Source organism: Sinohyriopsis cumingii, chromosome 19 (assembly GCF_028554795.1).
Source record: "Sinohyriopsis cumingii isolate HCF-2022 chromosome 19, ASM2855479v2, whole genome shotgun sequence".
NCBI lineage: Eukaryota > Metazoa > Mollusca > Bivalvia > Unionida > Unionidae > Sinohyriopsis > Sinohyriopsis cumingii.
Window position 1 is genome coordinate 62,857,460 of NC_142979.1, and position 16,166 is coordinate 62,873,625.

General features: G+C 37.3%; 1 protein-coding gene across 1 annotated transcript in view; it reads left to right on the forward strand.

Moving 5' to 3' along the window:
- Positions 1-16,166, forward strand: part of LOC149775830 (ATP-binding cassette sub-family C member 3-like) — a 65,051-nt gene that overhangs the window by 34,435 nt on the left and 14,450 nt on the right. Inside the window, exons 16-20 of the mRNA XM_089943524.1 lie at positions 483-682; positions 1,434-1,557; positions 2,384-2,485; positions 3,021-3,167; positions 7,364-7,522. Coding sequence (XP_089799650.1) covers positions 483-682; positions 1,434-1,557; positions 2,384-2,485; positions 3,021-3,167; positions 7,364-7,522 — 732 coding nt within the window. The remainder of the gene's footprint in view (positions 1-482; positions 683-1,433; positions 1,558-2,383; positions 2,486-3,020; positions 3,168-7,363; positions 7,523-16,166) is intronic.

Below are 16,166 nucleotides of genomic sequence, written 5' to 3' on the forward strand. Positions count from 1 at the left end.
ATACATCTAATGAGAATACCTTCAGTAAAACCACATAAGAAAATTCATATGTTCTTCTTTTTATGAGAGAACTTATAAATCGAATCAAACATAGCATACACGATTTATCTTGACAGTGAGACAAGTTCAGTGATATTCTCTCCATGATGTCAGAGTCAATGTAAATGGGTAGAAAAATAAATGTTGCTGTTCAATTACGCGAAACTGTTAACACAAACATGTAAGAAAATACGTCTGTTCTTATATTTTAGTATGTTAGGGCTTCTGAAGAATATCATAGATGATCTCAATACTGAGCATTCCAGAAGTAAAAACAATCTTATCTTGGCTTCATGATAAAAAATATATTAGCTAAGCGAAAATCCCTCGTAGGACTCTAATATGTTTCTGTTGTTTTTTTGTTTTTTTTTGTTTTTTTTTTTTTGTTGTTGTCATTTTTCTAATACGTGAATCACGATATCAAACCAATTACATTTTTTTAGAGATTCTACATACCGACATCCCGGCAACTGATGAGACTAGAATTCACAACTTGGTCACCCATCTGCTCACATTTTAGTGAGTCTATAATAGGTCGCAGTTCCATACGGGCATATGGAATGACGGATACGTTCATACAGCAATCAAAGGATAAAGTCGACCATCACCAGGTCTTCTACTTTGCTGGACAGGCAATTCAAAGGTGTGTCGTAGCTTTGGTGTAATTTATTCTTTCAAATTCCATACTATTATGATGTACAATGGGTGCTAGCATATTATTGTTTTCTGGTTGAACATTTGTTAGTTATATTTTATTTGGGGTGCAATTTTTGGCCTTGTTATTGGTTTATGTGAAGCAAATGTAATTATTCTGGATCAAGATACCACAGTGGGCCTTTATCAACAGACAAAGATTAAAGCAGCTAACCCATAATTCATAATACGAATAATATAAAAAGGAAGCCTACATAGTATCGTGCCAAAGTCGGCTTTACATAGAAATTTGCAAAGATCAAATAGCCGGTTCTACGTACTTCCTCTTCAACGAAGTAACGTGTTGGTACCATATAGGACCCTGTACCAAGACCTCCCTCCTTTTTATCGAAGCGTAAAATCGTTTTCATTGCTATTGCCACACAAAACTCTCGATATCATTATGTTATGTACATAGTTTTAAATTCTGTTTAACCCTTATCACAGCGATATCGTTATCAGTAAATATTTACTTATCGTATTTAACATGAAGAATTAGTAACTTTATGGCACATACTGACCTTAAACATTTGAGTCGCCTCGGTAAAGAAAGGAACTTGTATAATCAATTAAGTACAATTTACAAAATAAAAAAATACATTTAGTTTATATTATAGTAATTGTTTACAAATATTTCAAAAACTGTATTGTTCTAAAAGCTTTGTTCATATTGTTGCATTCTTTAAATGCTTTTACTTTAGATGGCGAGGTGTTAGACTTGAGCTTATTGGAAGCTTTGTTGCCCTGGCGGCATCCATATTTGCTGTCCTGTCAGATTCCAGTACTGGAGGACTGGTCGGTCTTTCAATTTCCTATGCGCTTCAGGTACAAAAGCCACTCATACTTAATCCTATTTATTTCTACCATGATTTCCATTATTGTAATTATTTTACCCTCATAATCAGATGTATGCCTACGGTGCATATATTCAACATTATTACTAAACGTAAAATATATTTCGGTGTCGTGCTATTCGACGTATAATTTAATCTTCACTCAGTTATTATGTCTTTTGTCTGCGCTACAGTAATGACCATTCGATGTAACAGCAAAAAATTGTTTTCTCGCTGGTTTTCACGGCACGTTTTGGTGTCATGTTATGTTAAGGAAAAGAAAGCCATGTGACTCTCGGAACGACGTATAGTTACAGCCGACCAGAGCCGGCCAGAGCGGGTATTGAATCAGCGACCCTTAGATTAAAAATCAGAGTCTCTTCCATAAACTCAACAAGAAATAAAGCATATATGATACATGGTACAACAACCCCAAGGGTATAAAATAAACTTAAGCCATTTTCTGTGCCAGCAAGGCTAAATAGGGTAGACTATAGTATGCATAATCTAACCACAATAGACTAAACTGGACACACCATACACATTTGATATATATATATATATATATATATATATATATATATATATATATATATATATATATATATATATATATATATATATATATATATATTTCTAGTTGCGGAAATACACTCCACTGATGATAGCGTTGTTCGCAAGTTTGCAAGACCGCTGATCATTTGCTTTTACTTAATTTATTCTCGTATTATTTAATGAAAATGGTCTCTTATTCCCAACCTGCGAATATTTCTTAAAACTTTTTGTCGAGTTCAATTAACATGCATTTTGTATTACAGTTCACATCGGCTCTTAACTACATGGTACGCAGGGCTGGTGAGCTAGAGACCAATATCGTGTCGGTGGAAAGAATCAAAGAATATACACAGCTCGATTGTGAGGTAAAGCTGTTGGCTGGTCTTCATGTAGTCTCTGATCACAAATAAAAATATTCTATAGTCCTCCGCGCGATGGGACCTTTGCGGACCTATTTTTCGCTTGCCTCTCTATACTCTCCAATATTGTACTTGCTATGACTTAATTTCTAAATGCTCGTACGAGCAATACTAACGGGATTGCCATCTTTCTATTTTAACAAAATAAAAAAAAAGATATTTAATTGTAAAATCAAGTCTGCATTCTACTGCTAAAGCACAGAGATGTTGATCTTTGTTAAATATGTGCGCGTGTGTGTGTGTGTGTGTGTGTGATTTGGATTTTTAACGTAATTTTAACAATTTTTTATTCATATCGCTACGATGTATCCAGTGCGGCAGTGTATAGTGATGTCTAGCACTGGCGCATTATGCCACAGACATTCGACAGACTCTATTTAGTTGTACCTTTTTAAAATCTACGTTTAAAATTATATTTGCATATATTTTAAAACCTTGTTCAATATTTATGAATGCTAATCTTATCATCGAAAATTTTCAGAGTCAAGAAAATCCCCATTCATATGTTCTCCCTAAAAGCTGGCCAGAGAAAGGAGAAATCAAATTTGAGAATTACAGTACACGATACAGAGAAGGTCTTGATTTAGTCCTAAATGGGCTAAGCTGTAGCATAACAGGTGGAGAAAAGGTATCTGAAAAACATTGGTGCCTCACAAGAAATCATATACTTCCCATCTAATTGAATCAGTTCGTATAATGTGATAAATCGCACGTGTTGTATCAAATATTAGCAATATTATCATTTATGAGTATAATTTGTAATGATTAAAATACATACCAGGCTGTAATAACTACATTTTATCAGTCTTATTGATATTGGTAGCTTATTTTGTTATTGATCGCTATATAATAATAATAATAATAATAATGAGGACTTTGTGTAGCGCCTAATCTTTAGAAGCTATAAGCGCTTTACAACACTAGACAACACCTATAAGATAAAAAAACATATAATGATATGACTACAAAAACAAACACCATGAAATTAGAAAACATTTTTTAAAAAACCCAAAAAACAGACAAAACAAAAAAAAACATGCTGAGAATACCTAAGGTAGAGAACATTATCAGGTCTTTAAGTTTGTTCTTGCAGTCGAAATAAGTGAGTTTTGAGAGCCCTCTTGAATGTGATCACTGTGTCTCTGTGTCTAAGTTCACTGGGCAATTCATTCAAGGTTGCTGGGTTCTGGTATGCAAAAGAACGCTGTCCATATGACTTTGTTTTCATAGTGGGAATAATGAGTATACGACTGTCAGAAGAGGAGCGTAAGTATCTTGCTGGTGTGTACACATGGGTGAGGTCAGATAGGTATGTTGGACTAGAGTCCGACAGTGAAACGTAGCACGGAGAACAAATTTTGAGTTTGATTCTGGATCGAATGGATAGCCAGTGTAGGGTACAGAGCAGCGGGGAGGAGTGCTCTGATCGTGGTACTCTAAGTATGATCCGAGCCGCTGTGTTTTGAATGGTTTGAAGTTTCTGGAGCAGACATTGAGATGAACCAGACAGAATTGAGTTACAATAGTCCAGTCTTGAAAGTACTAATGAACACACAAGTGTTTTAGTGGCATCAACTGAAAGATATTTGCGAACTGAGCTGATGCGTCTCAGGTCAAGATATGCAGCCTTGCAAATGTTCATGACATGTTGGTGCAATGTGAGAGTACTGTCCAGAGTAACACCTAGGTTTCGTACTGATTGTGTGAATTTATGTTGGTGTTGCTGATATTTATTGTTTGAGGTAAAGGATGTGAATGAGAAAGTCTTTGTTTTGTGATCAGATTGGCCTCAGTTGTATCATCATTCATCTGCAGCTTGTTACATGTCATCCATGATTTCACATTAGAAATGCACCTCTCTACACCTTGGATGGTAGCATCAACTTCAGTTGGGTAGCTAGATTTGTATATTTGGGTGTCATCAGCGCATAATTGGTGAGACACTGCATGATGATCTATGACACTTGAGAGCGACTGAGTGTACAGAATGAAGAGAACAGCTCCAAGAACAGACCCCCGTGGAACACCACAACATAGATCAACTGTGCTGGAGTGTATTCCATTTGCAGATACAATTTGTGTCCTGTTGACCAAGTAGGACTTGTACCATAGTAAGGCTGTATCATGAATGCCAAATACATGCTGGAGACGGTGAAATAATATATCATGGTCTATTGTGTCAAATGCTGCAGACAAATCAAGGAGGGTGTGGACTGTAATCTTTACGCTATCCAACGCAGAGAGAATGTCATTAACTACTTTTAGAAAAGTAGTTTCAGTACTGTGGCAAGGGCGATATGCAGATTGTACATTGCTAAAAAGACTGTTTGAATTCAGATGAGATACAAGCTGGGATAGAACAACCTTTTCTAAGATATTTGATATGAATGGGAGATTAGAAACTGGGCGGTAGTTCTTTAAATCGTTATGGTCTATTGTTGGTTTCTTCAGCAGAGGCTTTACAATGGCAGTATTGAAAAATGATGGGAATTCCCCTGATGAGAGAGAGATATTAATAACCTCAGTTAGTGAAGGCAATACTGGACCTAAGCACTCAAGCAGCAGAGATGTTGGAATTAGATCAAGTTCACATGACTTTATTGCACTCTTCATCAGGATTGTACATATGAAATCCATAGAGACAGGTTCAAATGCTGCTATTGGAACCGCTCAAATTCTGTATCCCAACTGTATGGTGACGACGAGTCAATTGAAATTGTGGTGTCAAGCTTATCTCTAATGGTTTGTACTTTGTCACAGAAGAAATTTGCAAACATGTCCGGAAGGTCGACTGGAGAGAAGGTAGTTGGAAGTGATGTAGACTTGTTCCTTGACATTAGCTTGTTAGTGATCTCGAAGAGCTCTTTGCAGCTGAAACTTTTCATGATCTTAGTAGTGTAGTGGGCTGATTTTGCTGCATGGACTATATTTGTGACATTCTTCTTAGCGGCTTCATAGATTTGCTTATGAATAGTGAGTCTGGTGGAAAGCCAGAGCCTCTCAGCTTTACGGCGGTGTCTTTTAGCAGTGCGAAGCTGGTCCCTAACACTGCTATCCCATGGAGAACACTTTTGAACTGATACTCTGCACTCGGTAGTTGGTGCATGTTTGTCAAGCAATGAACGCAGGCAGTTATCGAGTTGTTCTGCGGTAGGAGGTAAGCAAGTTGTTAGGTTAGCTTGGATGTCGTGCATTAGTTTGGTTCTATTTATCATACGGAGGTTTCTCTTAGTAGCAGATAAAGGTGGAGGGTTAGGGACTGATACGTCAAGATGGCATATAATGCAGAGGTGATCTCATGCAAGCTCATGGGATACCAGGGAGGACCGTAGAATGTTATCATCAGGTCTATGAAGAATCCAGTCTAAAATGTGACCATGTTTATGGGTGGGTTGGTTAACTGACTGTTTGAGGTTGAAAACGTCAATGGAATCTATGAGTTTTTATGTATCTGAGTTTCCGGGACAGTCAAAGTGAAATTTGAAATCTCCAAGAATAATCAGGTTGCCACCTATCGAATTTCCATAGTCCAGGAGATTCGGAAACTGCTCCAAAAAGAGAGAGTCAGCCAGCTTGTTTTTTTCTACTAGGAGGAGGGCGGTATAGGCAGAAAAAATGGACTGACCTTTGCTCCAGTGTGAGTGTGGTTTGGACTAGTTCAAACGATGTGTGATCGAAGTTGAATGTTGTGGTGTGGTTAAGACGTTTTATCATGTAGATCTTTGTGATGACAGCAATTCCACCTCCGCGAGAATTACGGGGGAACGACTTGATGGAGTAACCAGTGGGTGTTAGATCCGCACACTTGGGCTCATCTCCTGATGTTTTCAGCCATGCTTCTGTCAGGAAAAATACGTCAATATTCTGGTCGTTGATAAAAACTATTTCTGTGCGCTTTTCCGGTGGTCCTACTGACTGGGCATTGAATAATGCAATGCGCAGAGGTATCTCTTGGATAGTTGACACAAAGGTTGACGAAATAATAGGGATTTGAATTAGGTTATCTAAATTAACGGTCGAATATTTTTTTAAAATTGTTGAGCCGAAATAAGGGAGATAACTGGAATTCTTCTTCCTGTTCTACGCCGGCCAGCTTTGAAACAATGTTTCTTTTTTCGCTTTTGTTAACATTTAGATAATGATGAATGTAGTCCCAGTTCGTTTAGTCTAGGGCATAATGTAGTGTGGAGAGCCAAGGAGTGATCATTTAAAGCAATGAATGAGGGTGCATCGTAGCATAAACGGGTTGACTGGCGAGTATCACGTGATGGCGGTTTGCTCAAAAACAGTGGAGCAAGACAGCTGAGAAAAAGTCTAATTGTTATCATTTCCAAAACAAGGAGATGAAGAAACACATACGAATTTAACAGCCAATACATAATGAATACAATAACGAAGATGAAGACAGGCAACAAGCACAAATATCATGAAAACGGCACTAAAAAACGGAACAGCTGCTTCAAGCCGGTTAAGCGATAGCGGCCATCTTGTTTCCCACATGTCAATGTTGCAGGTTATTTTCTTGTTGTCAGTCTGCAATGCTACATTCCTTTTTTCTTTGATGTAAACAAAGCTATGGTTGAAATGTTTTAGAAGCAGCATATGTTTTCAGCATGCTTTGAATCAAAATGACATATTCCTACCATACGAAGTTAATATTACTCAAATCATCATGTATATAATTTGTATCAGATTTGTGACTGCTTTTTCTGTATTGATGCTAAGATTATATTACACTTTGTGCAAGTCCATTACCTTTCTGCTCGAATGTTCTTCTTACTTTAATATTGATGAAGAAACTAATTTTCCTGTGTTAACTTCCAGGTAGGAATTGTGGGTAGAAGTGGAGCCGGAAAGTCCTCCCTAGCTCTAGCTCTCTTTCGTCTCATAGAGGCATCAGAGGGAAGCATTTACATTGACGGCTGCAGGATCTCTGACATGGCGCTTCACGATCTCCGCTCTAGCCTGACCATTCTTCCCCAGGTAATATCTCAGTTAAATTCAGTCAAGGGATGGGCATTTTTTAATTTAGAGAAATTTGTCATATTAACGTGTGGAGGGGCGAAACAAGCTATGAACCTGGCTATGTTAGTTTGGATGAAACTAAATGAAAATGAATTGAACATTATGTTCTGGTCAATAAAGTCTAAATTCTCCTCTCGTAACAACAAACGAAACTAAAATTAAAACTTATTCCAAAGCAAAGGTATATTGTTGTTGTCGGCAGTACTGCTTGCACAGGAAAACTACTACAAAATGTGAGGAAAATACGAAATTCTAGAAAACATCAGGGATTTTTTTTTTAAAGCACGTTTCTGACCCTTAACCCGCTAAGATTTGGGTTTACATAGACAATTGAAGTCATAGATTCAAATATGATAACTGTCTGACCTTAACACACTGTGTAACATTTAGGTTTACATAGACAATTGAAGTCATAGATTCAAATATGATAACCGTCTGACCCTAACACGCTGTCGTAGATTTGGGTTTACATAGACAATTGAAGTCATACATTCAAATATGATAACCGACGACGACGCTCTTCATTTCTACAAATAGCCATCATGAATAAGATATACATGTTCGAACAACTGCGAATGTTATCGAATCAGCTGATGATTCCAATGGAAATATCAGAATGAGGACGACCACATCCAAGAAGAAGAAATCGCCTTCTGTGGAAACAATGTATGTACATATGAGATTAGTTCCTCAAGGAGAATCAGCAGAAATTACCACAGATACAATGGAGCTGTACTCTTTCAACCTATGGAAAATGACTTAAAGTAAGTTGTAACGAGAGAAACAAGGGCGTCTCACGAAAGTTAACTACAACCGCTTAATTACAAATGATCTAGTGGATAGTATGATTCTAAACGATGTATGTGGTGGTGGAGGAATGGATATGCAATAGATATAATTGGTGAAGCTATCGTACTGAACTTAATGTGAAGAGCGAACCGTACATATATGTTCATCCTTTTGATCTGGAAATGCATGACTGCAGCAATGCATGCTATATACATAACCAGAGACTGTTTCTACTGTCGTTAATATTGTTCAATTAAGAAAACCGTTAGTGCTAAAAATCCAATTCAGTTGCTTTACTCATCATATTTTCATTGTGCATTGCATGTGCTATACAGATGCATTGACTAGGGCATCAAACTTTATACATTTGATTCAGTGTATATTCCCTATACAGTGTGTTTTTTTTTTTTTTTTCTCTTTCTGGTATTACTTCACTTACAATGCATTTAAAATCACTCCGTAATAGAACTATTCAAGGAAATATAGTTGGAAGCGATTCTCACATATTACAATCCAGAACCCTTTTGTCTGTTTAGATTCATTGTGAATGTAGCTTATGCGCGCCCGTGTGTGTGTGTGCGTGTGTGTGTGTGTGTGTGTGTGTGTGTGTGTGTGTGTGTGTGTGTGTGCGTGTGTATGTGTGTGATTTTGATGTTTAACGTAGCTTTAACAGTTGTTCAGTCATATTGCTTCGATGCCTGCAGTTTGGCAGTTTATAGTGATGTTAGCACTGGGTCATTATGCCCCAGACACGTGGCATCAGGATCCACCCAGTCACATTATCCTGACGCCAGGCCGATCAGTTCTAACACTTACCTTTTAATGCTGAGCGTCAGGCGAAGCAGCTGCAAATATCATTTGAATAAGTTCTTGGTATGACTCGACCGGGGTTCGAACCCGCTACCTACCGCATCTTAGCTTATGTTGAGAGTAGTTTAACTTTTATGGAGAAGGACTGCATGTACATTTTCACCTCGATCAATCCATACATTGCATACAGTGCATCCAACGAATGGTAACGTATGAATGTTTGCATTTAAAAGAGTCTTGCTGTCGAGTATCATAATACAATAAATATTACAGTATCTTAAAAGTATTATTTGAAAGAAAGAAATCAATTTTTCTTGTGGCCAACATTATTATTTATTACCTAATGATCTGAGGCATTCTGATACCTCTAATAATTCCATGATATAACCTACATACATGTCCTCAGAAAAACCACAATATTAATAATAATAATAATAATAATACCGGTAATATTCAACTGCCATGAGCATATCTTTTTATTTGCCGCTTGCCCTTTCCCATTTTCTGTGTGTACGTATCTGTCACACATTCCTTCTACAGTCATGACAATTGAATTAAAAATTTATATACATGTATTATGAAACATTGGAAGACGAATGGAATATCGTATTAATATGGTTGATGGAAGATAATATTTCATTTAGATCTTCTGTTTATTATTGTAATGAATGAGTAATTTTTATCGAAATTGAAAATATAATTTTGTTAGTTTCGTTAATGTGTATACTTATTAGTTGAATCTTTAATTTCAGAGATATGTAAATTAGTTTTGTCCTTATCATTTTATGAAAAACTCTTTCTTAGAATATGTACTATGTTAAGCAAAAATTTTCCCTAAAGATTTATAGTATGTTTGAAATCTTAAAAATTATCATTGATATTCATTGTATTTAAATAAGTTAAACAAAATGTCAATGACATTTATCCCCAAATATCTCTTTATAAGGAATGGATTATATCTTCCTATATTCGGTCTGTCTCTCTGTTAGTAATACAGCTTAAATCATACACCATTAAAGACACATAATTGCAACTGGGTTATATTACTTTTCATTCATCATTACTTTTATAATTATGAATCTTAGGATGTGAATAGTTTCTAGAAAAAAGTATGTTTTTTTAAAACAAATCTAAAGATTTTAAATCTTGTAGGTAGAAATATAAAAGTTCATTTGTGTCATCTTTGTGGACAATGCCATGTCATATGCATTGGACGTTAGGGTTAAACTCTCAACCCTTACCCCAGAAATGGTCCTTGTGAATAAACTTTAGTAGCAGGGGAGGCGAATCCTACAACTTTTAGAAGGTTCCAAATGCCGAAATAAACCCTTTAAAAAACCGCGAGGACGCTTCGTTGTAAACGCAATTGTCGCCGTCGTTGCTGCGTTTTGTTGTCGTTGCCCTCCCTGCTGCTCCCTGCGTCCCTTTTCGAAAACCAATGTGCGAAAAAAAATATTTGCACGTCTGTTGTCATAAATTAAAAATTTAAGTTAACAATAATGGCCAACATTGGAGAAGCACATTCCGCTAGATTAGCTCGAGAGAGACTAGAAGCAATAAAAAAAAATTTCCTGTGAGAGATTCTGTAAGACAAAAATTACAAGCACGGCAAGAAGCACAAGTTGAATTTGCAACAGGTGCAGGACAATTATTTAAACCCATAACAACAGCTACTGAAACGCTGCGGCGGTCACTGAAAGGGCTTTACTGAGAGATCCTAAGGACGAAACAAAAGGTATTCTTCCAGTGCTAAAACAAACCGTCGAGCAGACTGAAAAAATTGCTAGAAGAACCAAACAAACATAAAAGATTTTACGAGATCTTCCAACTGATATAGCTGCAGCTCAACCACAACTTGAAGATGAAGGAGAAGGTCTGTTTGTGGAAAACCAAAAAAAGAAAAGAAAGAAATTGATTTTAGGGAAAAATTTACTGAAGATGGTATACGAGAAATTCAAGAATATAAAATGAAAACTAGACAGGACAAAGCCAAGTTTGGTGAGTTTGCTGTCGAACATTTTTCTTTCAGAGATCGATTTTTGAAACCCGAATACGTTAAAGTAAATAGTGGTACATGGAGAGATTGGTTGTTTAAAATAAATCAAAATGTTGATCATATAGACAAGGAAGATATTGGTTGTAAGATTTATTTAGAAGGGGCAGAAAGTTATGATAAAACACTAAAGGAAAAAGAGCAAAAACAAAGACAGCAAGAAAAAGAACAAAAACAACAACAAAAAAAAGAACAAAGAGAGCAAAAAAAAAAAAGCGAAAAGAAAAAGAACAAAAACAAAAAGAAAAAAAAACAAAAGCGAAAACCTAAACAAAAAACGCAGAACCTTCACCGCCATTGCAACAAACGGAGCATCCAGATGAAGAAGAAGAGTTTTACGATATACCTTACACCGGTGCTACTGGTAAAGGTTATGGGGGTAATTTTACTTGTCCTGATAATGTCATCAATGATGTATCACGGTCAGAAGTTCTCATAGGAGAAAAGCGAGCTGGGAATAACTCGCCAGAAATAATTAATGAAGCGGCTGATATCTGTCAGCGATTATTTCAAGGTGGTATCATGGATACTAGCATCTACCGAGAACTTATTGATGAACTCGCGGACAGCGACTAGTTAAATAAATAACTAATTAAATAAAATGATCGTACACAATTCTCATCGTAGACCAGTTATGGTCAGGGTTGTAAACTCACGAGTACCCGTATACAGGATGACTTATGGAAATGGATTCGGCGATGTTGTTCGGGGTTTATTCGCGAGGATGGCACCTAAAGCAATACCAATCTCAAAACAATTATCGATGAAAGCTATTGACGTTATTAAAGATAAAGCTACTGGCGCTGTTGGTAGCGCTGCCGGTAAAGCATTCTTGGCAATTAAGGATAGACTAGCACGATTAATACGCAAACCTCAAAGAGGTTCGCCGGTAAAATTACCAGTCACCGCAGACATGCCTGCAAATGTTAGTAAAGTAATAAATGAAGCCGCAAATCAAAAACTAGCAGCGCTGATAAATCAAGGGGCTGAACAAATAAACACAAGTTTGGTGGCGGGAAGTGGTCTTCGTTTTAGACGACTATGATTTACATCATGGCATTTATAATAAAATGTTTAAACGGGAATCCGACACAGCATTCGACATAGACGAACCGGTTCTTAAAAATGAATCAGTGCGTGATTTTCAGTATTATTCTTATGACGCACGAAGCCCAAATCAACGAGGACGAATTGAATTACAGGTTCAGGATACAAGTAGATATTTTTTACCCGCTGAAGCATTTGTTGAAGTAGAAGGTGAAATTAAAAAAGTAGATAACACAGACTACGCCGCGGGGGATACAATCGGTTTTGTCAATCACGGGATCATGGCCTTGTTTAGTAGCGCCATATATATGATTGATGGAAAAAATATCGAATCGATTCAGAACGATGTCGATGTTGCTACAGCAATAATTGGTCTAGCAAGATATTCTGATGATTATACAAGATCAGCTGGTCCATCAATGATGTTTGCCAAGGACACTTCTGATCATCATAACAACAATCAGTTTATTATTAGACGACCAAAAAACCGCACTGCTGTTGATATTGACGTGGAAGATATGATTATTAGTGCTAATACGCAATTTAATTTAGGTTTTGCAACGCGTAAACTAATGTTGGGCGGGGATAGTAGAAAATGTTCTTGTGCGATTCCGCTGTCGCATTTCTTTCGATATTGCAGAGATGTCAGAAAGGTAGTTTTCGGAGCAAAACATACGGTTGTGCTTGTTAGAAAAGATAATGACAATGATGCTTTATGGCGACCTGCTGGTGACGCTGGTAAAGTATTAATAACAAAACTATCACTGTGGATCCCGGTAATGACTCCGGCAATTACTGAAGAACAGCGATTACTTTCTTTTATGGATCAAGGTGGTAAATTGTTGTTATCGTGGCTTACAACAACCACAGATAGCATTCAGAGTAATAATAATGTTTTATTCACATGGCATATAGCATCACAGAAGGGAGTTTCCGCGCCTCGACATATTTTTATTGCTCTTCAGGATGCTGCACGAGTAAACTCACAAACACATAGTCATATGATATTTGACAAACTCGGTGTCTCAGAAATTTCTTTAAGAATAAACGGGCATCAAGAACCATCTGAGAACATACTGTTAGATTTTGGTAATAATCATGTTGCACGTGCATATCAACGCTTGACGAAATATCTAGCGAGTGATCTAAATATTGATACTGGTTTGCAAATATCACAATTGGATTTTATAAATTATTATCCAATCTATTACTTCTCACTAGAGCATCTTGATTTAACTAGACACTCTGTCGTTGATATACACTTTCGGGCTAATGTGACAAGAGGAGCTATAGCTAATTACAGATCAATCGCTGTTATACTTTCTGATAGAACAATGTTACTTGAATGTGCTGGCGGCCGAATGAGATTCGTTGATGCACCAGTGGAAAACATGTAACAATTAGATCAATCTCGTATTAAATAAAATGTCATACACTCACGTTAATGTCACTCTGACTCCTGGTCAAGCTAAGAAATTACAATCGAAAAACGCGAGCACATGTGGGGCAACGATAACACTAAAAAATGATCAGATTACTGGCGGTCCAAACAAATTATCGCTGACTAAAACACAATTTAATCATTTCAATAAAGCAAAACAAGCAAAAACTGGAGTTCGACTTGATTTCGCTCCAAAAGCTGTCAAGGACATGATTAAAACCGGTGGTATATTTCCTCTTCTTGCCGCGATACCAGCACTGATTGCTGCTTCTCCCTCAGTCGCAAAAGCAGCCGCGTTAGGAGCTGTTGGAACCGCTGCTGGACTGGCATTAAAGAAAGCAACTGGAAAAGGATACAAAAAAAAAAGGACGCGGGTTAAGACTTCCAGGAACTCCGCCCTCATGGTACCCAAAACGGTTCTAAAAACACAAAGTGTTTTGAAATACAAAGTGTTTTCACCGATGTCAAATTTTGATTTACTCGATGCTGTTAAACAATTAAATATAAAAATTTTCAGAGGCGTTTTTATGAGAGATCAGTTACCACGACAACCGAATAATCCAGAAACCGGAATTATTAATCTTGATAACAGTAACGGTCCAGGAACTCATTGGGTTGCTTACGCGATACATCCACGTGGAATTATCTATTTTGATTCGTATGGGTTAGCACCGCCAGTTGAATTTCTAAAATATACAAAAGACATCCCCCTGTCAAAAGTTTGGTACTCAACGCTACCAACACAAACAGCGACCGATCCTCCGATATGTGGTCGTGAAGTATTAAATGTTCTCGATGCGATATCAGCGTCAACCAAACCACCACACAAAGTTGTGCACGAGTATACCACGGGTCGATTTAAACAGTTTCCTATACAATAATGGTTGATATTTACGGAAGATCTCTTCTCAACAGAAAAGTGAAGCGCACCGACGTGGATTTATCAAAATATGCAACCAAAGATGAAATCGATAATCATTTAAGTCTGACTGAGATAGACCCAGATGAGGTTGTTATTTTTCAGGACCGACACGGAAAACTAAAAACCAGCGATATCAAATGGCATGAAATAATTCGTAGGGTTATTGGAGCTATTCTGGGTAACATCCCTGTGTTCACTGATAGCGGAAGAATCAAAGATTCGCTGATATCAATCGCGGCGTTAAGAGATGATACGCAGAAAGCTGCAGGGGAACGCGTACAAAAGACCGGAGATACAATGACAGGTGAACTCAGCATGAACGGTAACAAAATAACCGTGTTAAGAGATCCAACATCCCCGGAAGATGCCGCGACAAAAAATTATGTTGACACCGTTGACGGTAAACTAACCACGTTGCGGGCCGAGTATGATGTTCACGTAAACGCGTTTACAAATCTCCGTAGAAACTTTAGAAAAACTAATGAAACCGCAGAGGAATTCTTTGGTACTCCGCACACCGTTGATATGAAGCTTTCTGATATCAAGACCAACATTGACACAATCAAACAAACACAGCAAGATGTCGTAAGTGGGATTCCTGAGATCGTTAACAAAACCAGTTTGATTAAAATCCCATCTGGAGTAACTGCCGAACATATTACCAACATAGTATACACGGTATCATCTGGATTTGCAACATGGTCTAAACAAAATAATACTATCAAATATACAGCAACAGTCACTGGAGTATGCAGGCTGTCTGTGTTCAGTGCCGCTAAATTTGAAATCTTCACAACATACCCCTGCCGACATTCCACTGACAAGTTTTCCGGGGTTGTAACTATCATACTAAACAAGGAAACCGAAGAAACATTTATACTGGAATCCGCCGACAAGAAATTAACCGCATTATCTTAATGGTGGTGTTTGGAATTTGTAGCTGAAACGCCTCAATTGGTTACTGCGTAAAATAATAAAATGGCGTTAAAAAATAAGTCAGCATCAACGACAACACTGGATGCTCAGCAATATAGGTACGATCAAGTACGCGAATGGCAATCAGAGTTAAAAAATATCATTAACGAATGCACAATAAAAGTAAAAAAATACAAGCGGCGTGTAATCATTCTAGACACAATAGTGTATTCAGTATCCGCGATAGCTGCATCTACGGGAGTATCATTATCAGCTCTAACACCAGTGACAACTGCAATCGCGGTCACAATTACAGTTTCAACATCAACAACAATTGCAAGCGTTGCTAATATTATCGCGAAAAAAATATCCTCATGCGCGCTAACAAAATTGCACGAGTATGAAAAGTTAAACAACGCGGCCACGAGCGCCTACTAGAAATTGTCGTCGCTGATATCAAGTCTTGACGATACAGTAATATCAGATTCCGAATTCGCGCAAATGGCAAAGCTGTATGAAGACTACACCGGTCATTTGAAGCAACAAAAGACAAATAACAACAATGTCGGAATTGCTTCAACAGATAGCCACAAATAAAAGCCCAAAACGAACTTCTTCAATAACA